The 22,813-nt window shown below is 36.5% G+C and overlaps 1 protein-coding gene across 1 annotated transcript in view; it reads right to left on the reverse strand.

Moving 5' to 3' along the window:
* BTAF1 (BTAF1 RNA polymerase II, B-TFIID transcription factor-associated, 170kDa) overlaps positions 1–13,433 on the reverse strand; it is a gene marked incomplete at its 5' end in the record, with an annotated part of 35,522 nt that extends 22,089 nt beyond the window's left edge. The window contains 10 exon segments of the mRNA XM_010075686.1: positions 330–506; positions 763–858; positions 2,306–2,395; positions 4,938–5,006; positions 6,304–6,415; positions 7,063–7,199; positions 7,487–7,650; positions 10,047–10,193; positions 12,234–12,348; positions 13,310–13,433. Of these exon segments, the coding sequence (XP_010073988.1) occupies positions 330–506; positions 763–858; positions 2,306–2,395; positions 4,938–5,006; positions 6,304–6,415; positions 7,063–7,199; positions 7,487–7,650; positions 10,047–10,193; positions 12,234–12,348; positions 13,310–13,433 (1,231 nt within the window).
* Between the last annotated feature and the right edge of the window lie 9,380 nt (positions 13,434–22,813).

Here is a 22,813-nt window from a genome sequence, read left to right on the forward strand (position 1 = left end):
CAGAATAATACTGTGAATAGACTAAACCTCTTGTAGCAGTCAGCTCTGTTAACCTCACACATTAAAGTATTATCAAAACCAGGCAAGCATAATTGTCTCTATTGATAACATTTTGTGTAAGTAACTTACCAAGTTAAAACAGTACAACTTTGCAATATACTTGCAGATGTCTGCAGCCTGGACATAAACATGCAGTCACACAACTTGTAAGACTGAAGTGCAAGCAAGCTTGCTTTTTATCATACCTCTCCACTGTTCAGCCACATCCTCTACTTTGAGTATAGCTTTTTGTTCCAAAGCTTTCTGCAATTTGTCATGAGGATTATTACCTGACGTACTGCCAAAGCATACTTTATTCCTAGGAGACCACCATGTCTCACTTCCCACTGTTCCTGTGTAAGCAGCTTGAGGAGAACATCCACAGTTTTATGAACTCCAGTCTCATTCATATGTTTCAATACTACTCCCAGAGTCTGAGCACAAGTCTCACGTACTGGTGCTACCACCTAGAATAAAGTAAATGATAAAACAGGTATTTCTGTATGAAATTTGACTTGGAAAGAAACCAATACAAGTAGAGTCAGATGACCAAAACTGCTATACAAACAAGGTGAAATTTATGTATCAGCTACTTTGTAATAAGCATCTGCGAGCAGTTACAACAGGCACATGCAGTAGCACTGAACAAAGCATAGCTATCTGCTGCAATATTATCTCCTGCAGAAGCCTGCTGATCTACCTGTTCACTCAGAGACAACTTACTTCATCTGAAACGAAGTCTCCAAATCTGTCTAATGCAAACACACAAAGAAGTCTAATAACCAAGTCTTCTAGCCACTCCTGATGCTGCTGAATCATCTGTAAAAACAGAAAAATTGAACACCTTGACTCTATTTATTCATAAAGGATTTCTGATATGCTTGCTTTAGCTAAAATTTGTAAGAGGTATGCCAACATATGTTTAAATGGAATGAATATAGTCATCTTGCACAGATAGAGCAAAACAGTCACCAGTAATTCAGCTCACCTGGCTTATTACAAGCAATTTTTTTTTAAAACACATAGTACCTTTATCAAAATATTACAGAACACCTTGTAAGACAGATAATTTTATCCCTACACAGCACACAAAGGTAAGATCACTCAGATAATCTATCCTGACTAATGTCAACATGTCCTAGGCAAGTCCATTAATATGTTTGAAGAATATTTACAAATAAATTATGAAGCAGTAATTCACTGTGGGAGACCCAGTGAAAGGAACTTGTTTTTCAGCTGATGTCTCCTCCAGATGTAACAAAGCAATTTACACCAAGCTTGTGTTGAAGCTCTGGCTTCTGTTATGTAGAGACCCAACAGAGACCCAATAGCTCTGTAACTTTGAATCTCATAAAAGCAACTGCTCAGGCATCACATTTCTCATCTCCACTGTTTGCTTACTAGATCACCACATCCCTTGAAAACTACCATTTCAATGAACAAAACTTTTATCATATTATGGATTTCATATTCCCATACATGTCAAAGAAATATAGCCTGCATATAGCATGCACAGCAGCCTTTGAAGCTAGCCCATAGTACAAAATAGTTAAAAAACTGTTTGAAGCATCTTATCATTGCAGCATGTGTTATTATTACTCTGCAATCTCCATGAAACAAACATTACTCCACATGGAAGCAAGGAAAGAGAGCAGCTTTTGCTTTCCCTATGTACAAAGTATGCTGAAGTAGCTTGATTTAAATTTGATAAATGCATCTCCTCATTCTTCAACACTCTCTAAATCACAAGCTATCACAGCTGCTTTTACAGCAGGGAAGTCAGTATCAATGTGGATGAGATTCACTATTAATAAACAGGGTATCACTGTCAGGATATTTTTTAAAAAGTGCCTTCCTTTTAAACACAGTAAATACTTTCTCATAATAACACAGCAAGCATATCAATAGAGTCATCTTACTAGTTAAGTGACTAGAACCAGATGGTCTGAAACACTTCACTAGAGATACTTCATCAACTTGTCAATTTTGAGTATTTTCTAGTATAGAAGCTAGTGTGTAATAACTTTACACACAGTCTACCTATTAATAGCTGCTTATACGCTAGTATTGTTTTTTGCACAGGCCTTTTAAAAAGAATGTAAACATCTGAACAGTCCATACAGCGTTTTCATATTTTGAGTAGACAATTCTCATGGTTTACATTCCACCAGATCACCCACCTCCTGCAACGCTTAAGTATTTTAAGAAGTCTGTTTTCTCAACTGCATTTGTGTAATATGTTAAGTCTATATGACTGGAAACTTACCTCTTCTAAAGAGCTATCTCCCATTTTACCACCACTTTTACCATGAGCTTTAAGTATCTCTCTCAGTCCAGTACCTGCACCATGTCGAACCTAGAAAAGTAACATAAGAAGTCAATTTTTAAGTATTTAGGAACAGAACATTAAAACCACACTGGGTAAATGAAACAATTCTTTATTCTTAGTAGAGATGTTTCAAGTGCTGCAGAGTTAGTGGTACTTAGACTTGCAGGAAAGGGTAGTATTTTGTTAGATCAAATCACACAAATACTAATCTGTCCAAAACCAACCTGTTTTTTTCCTAAGTATTTGTCAGCTTACAGATAGAAGTGATTAAGAATTGTTTCTGTTTTTTAACACAGAAGATACTGTTATATGTGCAGTCATGTAGCCAAAACCATTCATTTTTACCTCACTATAAGACACTAGTGTTCAGAGAAGAAGCAACTAGAAGAGATTACTGGTTTTAGTAAGTTTATAAGCTAAAGGAAAGCAATATTCTTCTATTTCTTAAACACTTCATATTTCTCTTTATATTACATACTATATTTCTCTACAGCTCTTTATATTTCTTTAAGAGAGTTTGTATCCCCAATCAGTATTTTGAGGTCTGCAAAACAGATTTATTGGAATTACTAATCTGCATAGCTTACAAACCAGTCTTCCTTGGCTAAATATAACTTGTTCACTTATTTTTTTTAATATCGGAAAGCAAATTATAGCTGCTTGTATGCTCCCACCAAAAATGAACAGCTGAACATACTATGTGATGTTTAACATGAAAACAATGACAGAAGACCGGTAGAAAGATGTGCTACAGACACATCTGTTTCTGGTATTTTTGATATGTAACTGGGTAATCAAGAAAATCCTACTCAACAGATACACAGAAAGTTGCAAAAGCAAAGTGTTGAACTGGATTTTCATTAAGAGACCTTACATAGGTTAAAGCGGAACATACTTTTTTTTTTAAGGGCACTTCAGATGCATGCATGTTGCTAGCACAAAATTATCGTATATCATTTCATGGTAGTAACAACTAGAACTGAGTAGCTGGTAGGTCCTCCCTTAATCAGAATATTTTAGACGAAATGCAAGCATACATGTCCCCATATGTACAGCTCAGTGGCTATTGGTAAAAGCTGTAAGTAAGACAATAAAAACTTGTCAGAGAGCCTAGACTTAAAACCCTAGTTGTTCATAACACACCCATAATTTGTTATTTGGTCCAAGACCACTCATGAGCTAGTTTTTACAAGCCAAAAGAGGAAGATTTTGCTAGTTCACTTCTCAGCTTCTGCAAACACAAAACAGCAGCAAGACAGACAAAAGTATAAAGGAAATGCCAACAGCAGGATTCATCTTGCCCGACTTCAGCTGTCTATAAGGTAGGCAAGCAGTCTGAACTAGTCATCCAGGCTGTCTCCAGACATTGCAAGAAGATGCCAGAGGGCCATTTTATAAACATGTATTTTAAGGTATGTTAACCTGTTTTTCATCCAGAACATACCATAATAATGATTCTGTATTGATCTACTTCCTTAATTAAGAAGTATGCACCCTATATTAAATGTATGAGCTACGAGAACATCGGCATTTCAGAAGACAAGTGGACTTTGGTTTCAACTGCCAACAGCCTGCTTTCAAATGAGGTGAGGTTTATTAGCTCAGATGCAGTGATATGTCACACTAATATAATTATCCTTTTTCTGGGCCCAAAATAATTGTGCTGGCTGTATATGATCTATCTCTGTGTTCCCAAGTTTGAGATCAGTATGGGTAGAGCCAACTTGCTATCAAAGTACATTATAGTTGGCGTTAACATTTAATCTTTCAGAAGATCAACTTTCCTAGTAAAGAAATGAAGTTAGTTAACAACAGTTATTTCCATCTTCTGCTCAAGGAAGAGACACCATTGCCAGCTACTTCATATTTTTGCTTGGAACTGATATCAAAGTTTCTGGAAAATATTGTAAGGATTGAATAAAAGGTTATATTTTATTATTGAATAAAAGGTTGCTCACCAGAACAGGTTTTGAATCTTGAAAATAAGTTGTCTAGGCAATCAAATATATCATTTTTGTAGTTAGATTTTACTATCAGTCTAAAAAAGTTAAAAGTTCCTTTTCACAAATTAAGAGAATAACTAATAATTTGTAGTATACCCTGTTACCAAAGGAGTGATTTTTTCCTCCCCTTTTCTGATAGTTTAGCATTAGACAAACATGCCACTGCTGTCAACAGACTCACACAATATTCCCCAAACTCTTGAAGAACCAAAGCTTGTCTTAACTGCTTAATCTTTTTGATCATAGATTCATGTGCTTTTATTTCGCTTGAACGTCAATACTTAAAGAGGATTCTCACTTACAATCACAGCTTTCCATATCTTTCCCACTCTCCACTTGGCAATACTTTACACATCTGTTTTCATTTCCCATTTAAATGAGTCTTAAAAAACACTTAAGTTGTTTAAAAGCAGACTTGTCTTGGATATGTAACCTGTATTTACAACTGATGTTATTTTTTGATATCTAGCAAAATGCTCTTAAGTCCTATGTATACAATTTTTGCGCTTCTGTTGAAACCTTTTTTTTTTAATCTCTAGTTACACCTTAGACACTGCACCTCTTACCTCCCAAGAAGGGTTAAACAGATCATTGCACACTTCTTCACAGAAGCTTTCCAGAGGCCATTCATTTGCCTAAAATAAAATATTATTATGTATGAGATTAAAAGAGGAAGGGATCAGGTGAACACTTCTTGTATTGTACGCCACTTAGATAACAAAGACCTCCAAAAGCTTAAGTATTTTTCTTTGTTACTGGATAGAATCAGAAAAAAAACCACCTTCTTCCACACATCAGAAATTTTACTGACTGGCACTGGATCTTTTAAAAAGCTTATGAAGTTTGTCTGTTAGTAGTATAACCTCTTCTCTATGGTAACTAATTCTGATGTTCTGGAATTCAGGCTCCTTTTAGGAGACATACAGAAAGGCAGAAAATTAAGCAAAGTTTCTCATCCTCCTCAGTGATTCTTTAAATTTTTGAACTTTGCCTTTAAAGAACATTAACAGGCAAGTCTCATTTTGAAATTACACTACATAACCAAATTGGGTCAATTAATCCAGTAATAAACACCACCCTTTTCAAAATTCATTCCACATTTTTGAAAAACAGAAGCATATCCGCTGTCTTAAAATATCCTACAAGGAAAGTAACATGGCGATGGGAAGGAAGTTATGATACTAACATTAGTAAGTTCACACTGCCACAAACACAAAGCATTTGAAAGGTTAGCAACCAGCAGCTATTCAGCCTGCAGTTATCATTAACCTCTCTAATTTTTTTCCAATCTCCGTTTCACAAATAAGAATTTAATTACTAAGCTATGTCTGGAAAAATCTTATTTTTGTAGAATACAAACTAATCAAGACAGTCTCTTCAAATAAACTCCTATGTACCATTTGTATTTTGGTATAGCATTTCTTGCAATCGTTCAGCTTTTCAGTCTATTGAAACAAATGCAGGTTTCCCTACGACAAAGGTAATTGTTTAAATCTTCAACTACTAAAGACACAACTTAATTCTAAATTAAGCCTAATTAAAGAAAGGCAAAGATTAAACAGAGTCTATATGAACATTTAGATCAAATTATTTATGGCTCAGTGTAATCCTATTATTTAAGTATTTAGCACAGTTTTACAGTTTAATACCCAGGTCTGACATCCGTAATCTACCTACTCAGGTTCATTCAGGTCACAAACTGCTACCAATTTATTAAATGTTTCTTCCTTCTCATTGCTATGCATGGCTTGAACCTCATTTGCTTCATTACATACAAAAGTAAGCTGGCAATGGCATTCTTTGCTCCATTTCTCTTAATGCTAAAATGAATGAAGAATTTGGGAGCATAAAGGAGTTTTGTTTTACATTACTCTGCTAAAAACCAGAATTATCATTCCAAAATCCTGCTAACAGCAGAACTACATATCATACCTCTTCTGGAGCATTTTCCACCAATGTTTTTGAGTCTGTGGCAGGCTGGTTGATGACAACATTTGCAACTTTTCTTCTCTTTTCTTCTGGTTCCCCATCAGTGCTATCACTGCTGAGAAGAAACAAGTATAAGTTTAGGAACTGAAAGTATGCTTCAGAGGAAGTAATTACTTCAACAACTGAAGTCTTCCGATACAATAAAGTGCAGCATGAATACAAAACTAAGAGGTTTAACACTATATATGCAAAATAGGTAAGTTTACACATAAAAAAAACCAGGAGACAGCAGAATGCTGTCACAAACTGGCAATCCTTCTCAGCCTTTTCCAAGAAACACAGAAATTCTTAAATAAAATCAACAAAATAATTTTGTTTACTGCTTGTTATAAACACAGTAGGTAAAATAATACATCACTATAAACTACAGTGAGGAACACCACATACATCAGAAAGGTGTATCTTAAAATTGTAGTTATTGTTTCTCTCTTAAATCCCCCAATTTTCATGCACTATCCTCAAGCCATAACTCATAACAGGGACAAACCACAAATTTTAACTGTAGCATCCCATTATTTCAAGATCTTTCTGAAGCTAGGTCCTTAACAAAGCTCTATGGGAATAAGTACGGCACACAACCTCCTTACAATCAGCAAAACAAGCACATAAGAGATCAAGATGCAATGCTGTAGGAAGTTTTTCAACAGATAAATCACAATCCCAGCTTAACTGAAATACAGGCAAACCAGTTCACTATTATACCTCTTCTCATTAGCTTCCACTGCATCTCTGGATCTTTGCTTTGCAAATAGCTTCGCCATTCTTTTGGCTTTATTCTTTTGTCTGCTGCTCATACCAGCTCGAAATTCTGAGTCAATCAACTCAGCAGCCTGAAGAGTCTGAAAGAGTCGTCATTCACTGTCAATTCTTATTACAACGAACATCCTGAAAAATTCTCAAACCCACATTCCTCTCAACTTCCCCAACCCTCCATTTCAAACTCAGAGCAGCAGTTTGACATCAAATAATACTAACATGCAACTGTGTGGTGAAAGAATTCAGGAAGCCAAAGCATACCATATTAGATGTTGATCATTACACTATAAAGATTGTAACCACAGAAGCACAAATAAAGCAAACCCACTGTATTATTCCTTACAGTCAAATAGCCCGAGGTTTTACCTACAGGTTGTTTGTTTACTAGTGAAACTGAAGAAGGAGAATAGTCCAGATCTTCATCATTGAACAGATCTTCAGTATTCATCCCAATGGCAGCACCCATATCTAAGCCAAGTTTCTTCTGTAACAGTTTCCTCTGTCGTGCTATCCTCTCTTTAGGATCAATTTCACCTTAAGAAAAAGGTTTTAAAAAGGGAAGATGTATCAGATTTACAACGAGGTGTATTATTGGAGATTTGCCCAATGAAATAAAGTAACAAAGCCAGAAGTTACAGAATTAAATCATACTTGGCTAATACATCAGTAAGATCTTTTAAATCAAACCACACTGATTCCTAGGAAGACTATCTGCTGCTGAAGCTATACTAGTACTTAAACTATTATCAATTTTTAAGCAGAAAATAGCTGCCCTGAAATTCATTAAATTACACTTGGTCTACAGAAGTAAGAAACAAAGTTTTCTCCAAATTTTTTTGAAAGTGCACTTTGAAAGAAACTAACACACTAAAAAATAAATCCAGCAACTGATTCAAGAAATAGTGAGTTTTTTTGTTGAGCACATGCATCCCTGTGGGATCTGTTGATTTTGGCAGTCTCAATTTTGGGTGTTTTTTGGCTTGGTGTGGAGCTTTTTGTTTGTTTTTTTAAAGGTTTCTTTTCCTCCTAAACTTTATCTTCTGTTGGGAAACACAGACCTAAGGACTAACAACCATCAACAAAACCCCTCAAATGATATTCAATCCAATACCCTGTACTAAGCTAGGCTGAATCTGAACCTGCTTTCTTCAGAAACATTCTTCCTTGCAAAATGCACTAGACCCAGGTATCTCATTACCTTCTGCCCAAACTGTCTCCTGATGGCAATGTAGACTGAAGCGTAAGCATGATTTTCCTAGGGTGCTAGGGTCTGTTAACAATCTTATCCTCAATCATCTTCATGTGTCAAGCAAGGGTCATTCAGGAAGTGAATAGAACCTACCTCATGAACGTGGTGAAGCTTCAACACTTTAATTACTGAACACCTAGACTTCAGGAGCACCCACTTTTACACAAAAATATATTAGTGCCTGAGTAGAATAAACCCTCCAAATAAGCCAAAACTTGTAGCTTGTAGGGCTGTCAGACTCCATGCTCTTTCTACATGTGAGGTACGGAAACCAGTCGGGAGACTGAGGGTTTTTTGTCAAATATCTGCACATAAACTTCTAAATGGGTGACCAATATTGGCAGAAATTTGGGATATACACCAGGTTGAGTAGCAACTAGTAGTTATTTGCATCTATACCAAAAAGCACTTTTTTTTAAATTGCATTTAACTGACAATCAGAGAAATACAAACAGCTTCCATTCTCTAGAAAATATTTTTCCTTTCACAAGTTTATCCTAGGAAAAAGGGTCAAAGACTGACAATTCTAAAGATTATTTAACTTGCTTTGTGTCCATTCACATTGGCTACTTACTTGAAAAGGAAAGCTGCTACAAAATGCAGAAGAGAAAGCAGCCTATGTACATCTTCCAACAGTTAAAAAAAAAAGCAGCAACTAAAGCTATTTTTAGTTTAATCTTTTTATTTTTTGATATTATATTTTGTATTTATTTTCATTCATAAAATCATTTACATGCAATCATGTGATACTAGGATAAATATCAGACTACTATGAACTAAAGTGTCCTATTCTATCTATTCCATTTCTGAACAGGTAGGGTTTCATTAGAAGAGATGAAACTTGTACAACACCTTATTAACCTAGCACAAAAGGTAGCAAGCAATAAAATAGGAGCCGAGCTTAACAGAGAGGATATTGCTTAAGTGTCAGCAACCATAGGTTCTGTTCCTTGCTGAGCTAGTGATCTTCTGTGTATACTGCACAGAATGCATTACTCGCAGGGAACAAGTGAATCAGCGCTATGCAGCCAGAGTAGATTCTTATCTATAGCATCATTCATTTGGTGCAGAAACTGGAAGATGGACTGAAATTAGAGTGGGAAAATACAGTAATACAAAAATAAATAATCTTAGATTAAAATAATTCAATGCTATTACACTGATTTAAAACAACTCTCTCAGCTAAAAAGCTGTAGAAAGCTATCAGACAAGTCACTTGAAACAAAAGACATTACACAGGCACTGACATTTGACCATCCAACTTTGACAGTTTTATCACAGTATTTCCCATGCAATCTTTCTATACTTGAAACCTTCAAGCTTCTAAATAAGTTACATCTTACTACTGTATTTAGGAACACTGTTTTAATGAAGAACAAGTGGTGACAGCTCCTGCAACTCTTAAAAAAGTCTACATAAATTCTACAGAAGTCTTTAATATTGCATTTTCTCCTACCTCTTCCAGGTTTACACTCTCCTCTTCCCCCTGTACATATACACCCCCCCAAAAACTGTTTAACTTGAGAAAGGTAATACAAACCAGTTATGTTGGGGAATATTTTCTCCCATTATTTTCTAGCATTCTGAGAAGCCATTGTTCTCTAGACTCATAGTGCTGCCACAACATTTTTTTTTTCAAATCAGTAAGTTTTCTTGTCTGTATATATATATAAAGATATACCTGATTTATCGTCTTGGACTTCAAATTCTGCACCAGCAGATCCAAGAAGAGATGCACCATGTTTTAACAAACGACATATATCAAATCTGTCAAAACGCAACCGATCTGTTGAAGGTGAATCTTCCATGGGACTTTCTGAGCCAGGTTCTAGATAGGACATTGAAAATAATATTAAGGACAATGTGATGAATTTTTTGTTCAGAGTTCTGGCAGAAGATTAAGCAAGAGAAAGGAAGAAATAATTTCTCTCCTTCAAAAGAATCAGACATACAGTATTTTGATTCACAAAGTGTAAAGACCCCGTTTCACAAAGACAGACTGAAAAAAGCTCACTTAACACGCTTCATTGAGTAGAAAAAAATTTTAGCATCCTTCAATTGATAAACTTAGCTTTTTTAAATCTTGGACATTGACATACCACTAGGTCTTCTCTGTACATGTATGGCCAACTTCAGTTTGAACTGCATATGGCTCACAAATAGTTCAAACAAGTATCAGGCTAACACTATATTATAACACCAATAGCCAAGCATCCCTCATCTGGAAGCTGGAAAGTAGTCTTAACAGATACAGGAGAAAGTCAGCTACCAAGGGCTCCTGAGAACTAGTTACTAGCTCTTCTCAAATCCAGCTGCAGGTACAGTGCAGATCAATATCAATACAGAAAATATTTGTTCCTCACAAGGTGTCTTATTTCCTGGTTATGAATTTGCTTCCAAAGTATTCCCTCCCCTCAACACTCAAAGAGTAACGTGTTTTGTGGCTCCTAGTCATCTACAGCTTAGTGTCCAAAAAGATTGGCTATTTCTAAATAATCCAGCACACTCACATCCTAAATTACAACCAGCAGTATAAATACAATTGTTGCTTACAAGAAATACAGCATTTAATTTGGTGTGTTTCATCCCACACCTACATTTATTTATGAAAGCTTGTTCATTTACAGTAGAATGAGTCTAAGTACACAAAACACTGTACAAAATAAACACCACCTACATTTCCTCAGATCTGAAGGTAACATTTCATTACACATATACAGAAAGAGAAGTGATTTACAGCAACCCTAAGAACCTAAATGCAACCAGACCTCTGTACAATGTGTATTTGACTACTGCATTGAAGAGGCAGAAGAGGTCCAAAATGAATAACCTAAGTCACGCCTACACAACACCAAATTCAGAATCGGCAGTTAACATTTAAAGATCTTGGAAGCACTTCTGGCAGTTTTCGGTATTCACTAGCTTATCGGGCAGTTACAGCCAAAAAAGCCAACTAAATACTGGGCATCATCAGGAAGGTCACTGAAAACATGACAAAGTGCGTAATTTTGCCACTACGTATAAACACCAGTACTCTAGAGATTTAGGTACACAAGGGGGACACAAGTAAGAAAAATCACACAGAAGGACAAATGAAGTTATCTAAAAGACAAAGCAGATGTCTTGTGAGGAAAGGCAGAAGAAACTGTAACCCTTCAATCTGGATAGAAGTTGTTGGAAGAGAGCAAATATAATGGTTTACAGAAATCATAAAGGCAGTAGATAAGGCAAATGCAGCACTTGCTTGTCAAATTCTATAGCAACAGAACAAGGAGGTATTGAATTAAGATCACCTCCAAACAGATATAAGTTTTGTTGGTTTGTTTGTTTGTTTTTAAACAGTTAGTGAATTTCTGGAACCTGTGCCAGTAAGGTTGTCAGACAGTGCCAACAGGTTTAAACAAAATCACTGACAATCTATAAGTTGACAATAAAAGCAATTCTAACATTCCTAAGATGTCTTCAGATGCAAAGTGAGTACAAACAGAAGAGACTTCAGCAAGCTGCCACTTAACCTCCCTCAGAAAGGTGCTTTGAGCAAGGGAACAGAAAAAAATAAGCGTGTCTGCAAAATGTCATGACAAAGTTAGTTGGTTAAAAGTTTTGCTATTTTACTAGTTATTACTCCTTTTATTTATAAAAGCTTTATAAGGGTACAGAGCACAAGCACCAGCATCTTAGAAGAAACAAATATCAGGCATATCATTGTAACTGAATATGAACATCCAAAGCCGAAGAGGGTTACTACAGTCTATGAAGTCTAAGCTCATAAAAAAACAGAATGATACAGTTGCCTTGAAAAGTCTCATATCACAGTCAGTTTGCGTCAGATAAACAATGAACTCTACATAATTCATTTAGGCACCACCTTGTTTTGATCTTGGAGTTGGATTCCACTCAGGTACATTTTTCACTATTGCTTCAACGGCCTGGCCAGCTGCAATACGAGTGTCCCAATTCGTACTTCTTAAATACACTAACACCTTTAAGGAGAGATTAATAAATAAATAAACATTTGCTTAAAATGTACTTTCAGAAAATCCATCAGCTGTTATGCTCTACTAAAACACACTTACTTTTAATGCTATGGATTAAGACAACATTCAAAACAACAAAGGACACAAAAACAAACCAAAGAAATGCAAGCAGCCTTCTCTATATTGGTCACTGCCTAGCAGAACTCTTGCTATCAGTCAAATTCAAACTTGATTTCCTCCAGGTACTAAACAGGGTTTGGGACTTTTGTTTTTTGCTTTCTAAAAGGAAGTGTTTGAAAGAGATTAATAGACCTTAGAATTTTGAAGTCATTTAACCCAAGAGGAGGGACAACATGGGTCACTTGAAGCAACATATACTCTCCTAAACTAATTTACCACTATGTCTCAAATCTGGAAGAACTATTTATTTCCCTGAAAGTGGTTTCATATTCATGATTCCTTGGCCACTCTGTTGATACCATCAATTGTGGTGAGGGCACCTGTTCAATAAGACCAGAACTGAGGTCACTCGGTTATCTCCAGCTGTCAGATACAGACTATTTTTGGTGTTTTTAGTAGACTTGACCAGATTGAAGTCTCAAACTAATGTAAACTTTTTACATTTTCCAGACCTTTTAAAGACACGCGGTGTCCTATATTTTTAATGCTGTATCACACAAGTAACAACCTTTAAGGGCAGGAACAGAAATTTTTATATGGCAGTAGATGTTCACAAACTTACAGCAAACATTGAATATTAATACTGAAAGCAAAGTAAAATGTATGTTACCATTTCAGAGGCTGACAAAACAGCAGGCTTCACAGAAGTAGTCTCATAATTTTCTTCAGTCTATTTTTGGAGAACACAAGACTATGCTTTTTCTTTTTCTTCCCACAGAACCCATACCCCTTTAAACTAGTTTTATTCTCACTATTAAAGTACTGAAAAAAAACAAAAGATGCTTACTTTAGATAAGAGATTATTCAGTTCATGAGGATGCAGTTTCACTACTTCTCCAAGTTGCTGTGCAGCTGCTTTTCTCGTTACTGGTGTTGTACCGGTGTCCAGTAAAATAAAGAGACGATCAAGCCTAAATATGATTGAAAAAACCCCAAAATGTTACGCTATTCATAGTTCAGCTGCCCACTTCTATTAATATTCCCTCACATTTTTCAGTTTATCTAATGCAAACAGAAGAAATGTTTGCCTGAAGACTGTCAATTCACACAGTGACAAATGTACTTTTTTTCCTAATAGTAAGCATAGTTGTTCTTAAAACACATTTAATGTGGTAAGCAAAAAAAAAAAAAACAGAAATTGTTAGAAATCTTAGTTTTAAAAAAATCTTCAGTTACAAGAAGAAATATTCTCCTCTTTGTTTTGTGATAGAACATTTTCAATCTTGAAAAATAAGTACTGTTAAGTTACGAGTGCTCTTCCTCAAATCCTGTCTGACAGAGAAAGCAAAGGGCTCAACTGCTCATACTGCAGATTACCATTTCTTTTGAAGACGTAGCCTGTGATCTATAGTACCAAACTACTTTTCCAGGATATCCCAAAATTTACTTTTCACATATTTTCCCCCTAACTACCTGGAATATGTAAGACCAAACCTGTTGAATTTACAGGTTGGAAATAATCCAATACCTCTGGCCTTCCCATGAAAGACAGAAATTTAATCAGCAGATCTGTTTTCACAGTAACTCTGTATTTAGTGAAAGAGACCCCAATCATCTATTTTCAGAATAGCCCACTTATTTCTTCTTTAAAGTTACTGAATGAGAAAGACATAATATTTAAAAAAGCAGGTAAAAATAGAGAGTAACAAGATAGTAAAATCAATTACGGAAGCAACAGATGTTCATTATTCCCTCCACTGTAAGTGGGACAGTTAGAACTGTCTTTGTAGCATGCCTAGTTTATCCATTAGTGATCAGGCGGCACGAGCTTATTACTGAATCCAAGTCTAGAATCTGTCAACATAGTGCAATCAGAATTGTCCCTTCTAGCCTTAATCACAAAAATACTTCTCCAAATACTGCAACAACATGAAGCTGTAATTCACACAGCAGTGAAACTCACCTAGATCAGCCTGATGAAATAAGGATACAGGTACCCTGAACAACTCCCTCATAAACACGTACCCTAGGTTTGAGCTAATAGAGGAAAGGACAAATATTTTGCCTGTTAGTCTGTTAATACTAATTACATTTCACAAAAATTGCCTTTAAAATTAGTTCCAATAATTTAAAAACCAAAAAAACCCTTCTTTCCAAAATCACTAGATTTTGTACGTTGACATGCTTAAACTGTGCTTATGTCTGAGAATACCTTATAATGTGTCACAAGACATTAGAAACAGCAGTGCTACAGAGTCAAAGCAGTTATGTCACAGAAATATAGTTCTAAAACCCAAATGCTCTGACAACTGGAGGTACCAGATTAAATATCCAATAGATTAAAAAAAATTCTAACTGAATGGATTTAAAATCATTCTAGCATTTTAGACCCACTTCCGATATTTGCCAGCTTTGAAATAATTCTCCTACTACTACTAAAAAAGCTGGGCCCATTTCAATTTATGTAGATAAAACTGGAGTTTCAATTGCTATGATTTACTAGTTAGTAAATTGTTTTGAAGTTACAAAAAAATGAAAACCCAAACATATCTGAACCAGCAGTTTTGTGTGATTAGACAGTGAAGGAGGAAACCAAAAGCTTTATAGATCCAACTCCACCGAATCACTGACAGTGGACTAGTCAGGAAGAACATACCAGATATTTAGTTATTTACCAGTACTTTTTTCTTAGTACATTTGACAGGAATAACCGAACCTGATTTGCAGCACTCAGTTACTATTCAGTACAAAATATGCTAGCTTGCACAGCAAACACAGCTTGTGCTAACTTGATTGTTCTCTCATTCTTAAACTCACCGCTTTCATTCTTCATGTCTCCACGAAACTCCAGCGTTCCATACTCAAGAAGTTTGCGATTTAGCACCCCCCACTCCTTTAACTATCAAAGTATCTTTTTTTCATCTCCAAAGCCAAGCAGAATGTGCAACTTCAACCACTTCCTCAGCTAGAACTCTTCATGTGTCAAAACAGGAGGAAACCACTATGACTGCCTACCCTAAAAAAAATTCATTTCATTCCAATCTTAGGTACAACACTAGATCTTCACTCCTAAAACCCACAACTTTTCAAAGCTGTATTACCTACAAAATACAGTTGTCTGTTTTTAACCTGCAGTATCCTTGGTTTGTTATTTGTGATTTTAAGTTGTAATATGCTTAACTTGCACATAAATGCAAAATAAACAAAAAACTTTATACTTTCTCAGTTCAGTATAGGAAGGTTTCAGCACTCAACCCCAGCAAAATAAATGGAAACGGGATTAGCAAACACAGCTAACATCTGACTAACAGTACTTCTGGTCACGCTAATCAGTCTTCCTTTCTCTCCCCCAGACTTCCATGATGTACAATTCCCAAACAGTTAATATTTTGGAGATATTAAGAGTCCTAAATTAAGTTTTGGTGTTGCTACAGCAGAGTATGACAGATTCTGAATTTTCCTGCTCTAGTTGAAAGGCTAGCACTGAGAAGGCTGACACTGATCAACAGAGATAGGTTTTTTTAAAATTAAAGTTCTCATTTTTAGTTTCATGAAGAATGAAAAAATACTCAAAGTTCTAAACAAATTGATTTTGAGGACCTGCAGTTTGGAAAAAAATTTCCTATGTTCTTGCAAGGTTTTAATTCTCAGAATGAACTAACAGTCTCTAAACTAGTTCTTAAAGCGTAAGAGAACCAAGAGTTTGCTGATGGCTTATGGTTCTCTGCCTCTCATGCTAGCCAGTGCTGTAAGCAGAGCCCTGCGTGGCTCGCATCATTCTCAAATGTAACACAGACATCCAAATCAGTGCTCTACAATGCAGATACCATTTTAAATTAGTTTACGAAAGAGTTCAACCCAGGCTGTTAAAAAAGTTGTTCTAAGCATACGGAAGGTATAAGCAAACAAAAGAAATACAGGGAGTACCTAGGGGAAGAAAAAAAAAAGTAAAAGAAAAGCAAAGAGATTTATGGATTGTGAAAAATGTAAATACCAAGGAATGCTAAAAATGAAATATATCTCTAAAACTACTTCTGCTGCACATCAGCCGCTGTAATCTTGAGCTTAAAAATACAAAGTGCTTCATTTTTAACTCATAAGCAATGGTTTAGGTAATCCTTCCAACTGTCATCTTCCAATCCGGAGTCAACTACATCTCGCCAATAGGACAGCAACCATACACCACCTCTATGTACTCATGCCATATAATATAAGCTCATTACAAAGCACTAACTTGTTCAAAGAGGTAGATATATTTTTCCTCCCACTTGAGAAATTTGAGATTTTCTAATCACTACTGAAGTATATCAGCAAGACAGAACTTGAAGCAGCAATTCAAAGTTCTTATGAACAGCACTACATTCAAATTATTTTTGCTTCTAAGAAATACTACATGAGCTTTTACACTGACACCGAGCTCATCAGAAATGTTTCTGACACAAAGACTTCAATTCAGATGCTTAAGAATCCGCATCTTGTAGCACTTGATACACTTCAGAATGAGTCATCCACACGGATTCAGCAGACATGACAAAGGATGCAGGAGATCCTTGTCATTCTGAAGTGGCAAGGACACATTATACCACGTAAACTGGCACCAGGACCTTGATTATGCAACTGAATCCTCCCCATATAAACATTCCAACTCATCAAACCCAGAGGATTTAATTAAAGCACACAAATTTTGAAAAGACTAAAGCTTGAATTGTTACTTTCAGAAAAGAACCACCTGAGAGGTACTCAAGAATAGTCAGTAGGTCTGAAACAGCTATCGTAAATTGGACCAGAGTCTTCCACCACTAGAATACTACCACTCAATTTTATCTAACAATCCTAAACAAATTATAATTAATTCTTAGAGAAAGATTGCAGACAAGAATAATTCTAACATCTAACAATAAACAACTTCATTTGGATTGCTATTAATCAGAATAGCAAGGTTGGCTGTCACAAAGGGAAACATCATCTCCAATCAACACTGTTACGCAGAATGATTATGCATACAGGTTTAGTTCAGTTAACTGAAGGGGCTTTGTGAATAAAAGTACATAGAAACTATCTGTAGAAACCGTCAATAAACATAGCAACCCTTTTGCTCTTCCAGTGCATTACTGCAGCAAAGACCACAAATAAAAAAAAATTACAAAAGGACAGATGTTAGAGCAAGTACTTTCAAAAGAGCCACCACAACTAACTCAGCAGTACTCTCCAGGCAGCATGGTGAGTCCATGCTCTAGTCTCTGCTTTCTGATCAGTTTTGCATATTCAGCATTAAACTAAGTTAGATGTGACTGCACCCAGGCACAGAAGGCAAACGTTGGAACACATTATCTGTTCTGTTCTCTACACTAACCTTCAGTTCTTTGCTGCCTGAAGGTATGTCTCCAGACAGAGGGCCGATCACTCAAAGGGAGAGTTACAATATTTCAAGTGAACCTTAGGGCACTCCAGTGGAAAGTGGATGATACGGATTTGAAAGCCCTTCAGCTATAGAGGCTTTAGAAAGCTAGTAGCAGGATAGTTAATGCCCAAGTCCAGACACAGAGGTTATCAACAGTATCACCAAAATGTTTCCAACATACTACATATACAGCTGAATTGTATAAAGATCCTGATCATCCCTGTGTAAGCATTCTGACTGGAACGGGTCCCCACAGTTCAGATGAGGAAACTTCCAGTTTGTTGATTTCAGTGAGTTCAGTCTTGAAAGGGACAGTGAATTGATCACTGCTGCCAATGAAGTGATCTCTTTGGACTCTACATTTCTGTGCACACCAGTGTGCATCACAGGCCAGGGAGCACTCTCTGACAGTAAAGGCCACCTGGTACAGAACAGCTCATAACTACCCTAGCATATCTTCCAACCCATTAAAATTGTGTGACTGTACTAAAAACCCTCAGTGGTGTAGTCCCTGGAATACTCTAACATCAAACTCTGCCTAGACCTCTTTGGAAAACTGCTAGCTATCACCCAACAGAAGGCAAGGGAATACTCTTATGAGTTTACAGTACAAACCATATTTCAACACCCAGGAGCTTCCGCCCAGGCACTATTTCTTAGTACAGAAATAGCCCGGAAATCTAGAAAACATTACTAAATTAAAATTTAGACTTGACAAGGGTTGACACTCACTGTGAAATTCAACCTAAGTTCTAATGGAGAACTTGGTCAAATCCCAGCTTGGTCAACTCAAAAAACTCAAGCCCCTAATAACGCACACAAAAAACTGGTAAATGATAACTAAACAACTTTCCAATATCCAATCAGCAAGCAAGAGAAAAATCACTGAATATAATTCAGAACAAAAAAAGCATGATGATACACATAAAGAAGGGATTGTGATGTTACTTCTCATAGGTGGGAGACTGTGAAGTAAATAGTTATGAAGTTTGGGGTGTGAACAACAAAGAAATCTTACTTCCTGCAGAGCAGCGGAAAGGACACCAGGAATAAAACAAGAGCTCCATTATGTACTGCATATGGAAGCCAACCGAATGGTAAACTTAGTATAATTAATTCCATATGGAATGTGCATTTCATACATGATGCGTAGCATTAGGCTGTATGTTTTATTTGTAAACTATTACATATGTATCTACATCCAACAATGCAGCCCAAAAACATACAACCAATTACTTTACAAAAACTGAGAAAGAATAGGAAATTAAAACAGCTGTAAAGACATACTAATACAAGAAGTGTATCAACAAGTTACATAGGGAATGCCTTGGTAAGAATTCAAGTTCTAGCTGCTGGAGCAGGTTAGAATTCTTATCAGAATGCAATCCTGACTTTCAGTTTTCATTTCAGTCTGTTAGAGCTGTAAAATTTCTCCCTCACCGATCTCATTTGGGCAGTAGCACACATGCTACTTTTGCTTCCTCCCTCCCCATGACTGTGTGGACACTGCCTCCCACAAACAGCAACAGGGAAGGCAGTCCACTGTTCTGGTCTTCTGGGTTAATCTCCAGTCAACAGGAGAAGACTTACACAATTCCCCCCACCCCTCTTTTTGAGTCAGAGCTCCTGTAATCACATTGGTTATAGAGCATCCACCTATCCCAATGGTACAAATGCCTTTAAGTAGTAGTGAAAGTATACTTCTTGCTCAGTTTAACTCTTGCTTTTCATGCAAGAGCAGCCATGAAGTAATAGCTTCCAAACAAGCTAGAAACTGAATTCTTTCTTTAGAAAATTTGTGATAACCTCAAAAGAACATTTCTAAAAGGTACACAGGGCCCCATAAAAGAGATTTTTTTATAATTTTGGTATCTTGAAAGAACTTTATTCTCCCCATGATGCAGTATTAAACTTGAAATGTTACACAATTATGCCAGCCAGTGCCATTTGTTCTTGGGAAGTCACAGCCCTATGCTTCAAAATCCAAGAGCAAGTTATGAGGCCTGCTTGTTTTACTGGAGCTTTACTATCATAGCCTTCTGGAATTATTATTTATTTTAAAATAAATACATAGATAAAGAACCTAGGTTTATCAGTTATACACAAATCACAGTAAATAAGAACACTGAAAACTCTAGAAACTTGTAATAAACTTACACTGACCAAATCAAGAATAGCTTGCAAGAAGAGCAAGTTGTTATGCTCTCCAATAACTGCTTAAGGAAGTGCCTTGAAAATACCCTGAAGAGGTATTTCAGGGTGAATTAAAGATATACCTATGAAAACACAATTGTTTATTCTTTATACATCTTACCAGCTTTTATTAGATATTGAAAGGAACTATCAACACTATTATCTATTGAAACTCAACTACCCTGAGTAATCTACAAGTGTTGTCATTTTCCATAAATTGGTAGTATTACTTCTTCATCTAAGGTATCCCAAAAGATAACCAGTGAACCACTGTATTTATTCACTTGGATCACATATTTTGCAGGAATGAAGCTGAAGCAAAACCTTGCACTTCCTTTTTTCCTTCTCAGTTCCACTACCAAGAATTATTTTTTTTTATTAGCTATGCAAACATTATACAACTTCATACACACTTTTAAGACTGCAGACAGGAGATAAAGCCTACCAAATTAGTTTGCGCATTCACAGAAAGAACACCAACCTTCCCACCCACTTGTACATGCTTCTGGAAAATGGTGTTCACTAGTTAGTCTTTTCAGCATAAAACTACCAAAGAGATGAGCATATAGGAAGCAACCATTCTGCAACATCTTTTGGTATGAAGTATCTACTTTTCACTTTTAGGTTTGTCTTCTAGTGTATCATCACAGAAGTGTTACATAGAAGCAGGTCTTCAGTCCATGTAACAGCAGAATCTCGTAAAATAAGCATGTATACATGTAATGCAGAATAACATATCAGAATCTCTTCATCAATAGATTACAAATATGTGACAATTATTTTTAAGATGACCTTATTAATACCAAAGTGTTCCCTGTATTTGTTCAGATCTCTAAAATTACATAGAGCTGGTACAGAAGCTAGAACAACCTTCACAGAAACATATTTACATGGTACACAAGTGTACAGAACAATTATTTGCATGATGTCTGAAAGGAAAGGACCTTATAAATTCAATGTTCAGCAGTAAAAGGTGAAGACAAGACTTATTTTCTTTACAAAAGCAACACTGACACTATATCATCAGTGTTCCTATGGTCCAGCAGCCAAAAGGTTCATTTGTCAAAAGTTGCTGTGTAACTTCAAAGGGATATGGCCAGGTTTTGCAGATATATCTACTGAAAAAAACATGCATGAGGCTAAACTTAGTATCATTTCTTACAATTATAGAAACATGGGAGATTGCCAGGAATAACCAAGACATTACAGCACTCCAAAATGGGTAACTCTTTTACCTAATTTACATGTGGAATTGAAGCAATTCTATACAGGATTACAGCATCTTTATTAAAGTGCTATACCTTACATTCAACTTGTGTAACATTTTGATCTTAAAAATGGACTCTGAAGCAGTATTTCATATGTGACATCATTAACACATCAACTTTTTTAGTGCTCTACACTGAAGCTTAGAATGAGCCTTATCCAAAACTGAATTTTCTTCTTGTCAGTTACCAGACCAAACAGGTGTTAACTGTTTGCACAGAGTACTACTGCTTTTCACTAATGTCAGGTGGTTTTACAGAAACACAGAAACATCAGTAACTGAATTTGAAACCAATCTTTACAGTAGACACAACCTCAGCATACAGCTGAAAAGCTGTATCTTGACATTCCAGTTAGCCCCCATATCACATATATGTCAGCACAGTTAATTAAGCAGACTGATCCAGAACTAACATAATTAGAATATTACTCTATTTTACATAATGGCTTACAGTAGTATTTTAATGTACACAGTAGTCTTGTTACAGCAATCCTTACTACTTCCAGATTCTTATGGACAGCTTTGGAAAAAAAAAAAACCAAACAACTCGTATATAACATGCTGACAAAAACTAAGAGTAGAATAAAAGGACACATTATAGAAACTACAAAACTCAAGCACCCGCTACTAGGAGTCTTAAAAGGTGTATTTCTGCTATAAGTTTTGATTAATGATGGATTTCCATTACAAACGTGCACACCTTTACTTAGCTACATAGAATTGTAAACTTATTCATACACAGCTTCAAAAACAGAATTTACTTCTGTTATAGCTCTTCAGAAGTACAGAGATACTACCAGCACATGACTTAAAGCTAATCTATCACAAGGTTAATATGTATTTATGGTTTTCCTTTCAACTAACCAAACTTAACACGTCCATTTCACACAAAAAAAAGAGATGGCAGGATTTGCGCTCAGCATTTTTTATGAAATAGCTCTATTAAGACATACCTCTCTATCTGTGAATACTTTAAACGCTGGCACACCCCAGAGCACATGTGTGTAAGCAGATACTACCCAACATCTTGAGGCAGAGCCAGAACACACTAATCACTTTTCTCCATGGAAGCCTGTTTTATTTCGGTTACTTTACAACTAAAAAGGGCTCTAAAAGGCAAAACAGTTTCTTGACAGTTTTTGAGATTCGGTATCATTATCTTCTATTCCCTAAGCAGCTTAACCCCAGGAAGGACTGGCCAACAAAACGAAGGTGTCGAATTCAGGAGGCAGCCCAAGGCGCCCCAGGCAGAGCCCCTGCGGCCCGAGGAAGGGAGAGGGCTTCCCTGGGCGCCAGGCGCCGGAGCTACCTCAGGCCAGGAAGCAAAGCCAGGCGCCGGAGCATGCAGCCCCCCCAAACCCCACCGAGGCGGCCCATGCCACCGAGGAGCGTGGAGGTCTCGGCGAGGCCTCCACAGGCTCCCGAGGCGAGAGGAGGTGGAAACTGGGCACTCCTCTTCAACCCCGCACACCCCCGAAGCCAGGCCACAC

Source organism: Pterocles gutturalis, unplaced genomic scaffold (assembly GCF_000699245.1).
Source record: "Pterocles gutturalis isolate BGI_N339 unplaced genomic scaffold, ASM69924v1 scaffold45112, whole genome shotgun sequence".
Classification (NCBI taxonomy): domain Eukaryota; kingdom Metazoa; phylum Chordata; class Aves; order Pterocliformes; family Pteroclidae; genus Pterocles; species Pterocles gutturalis.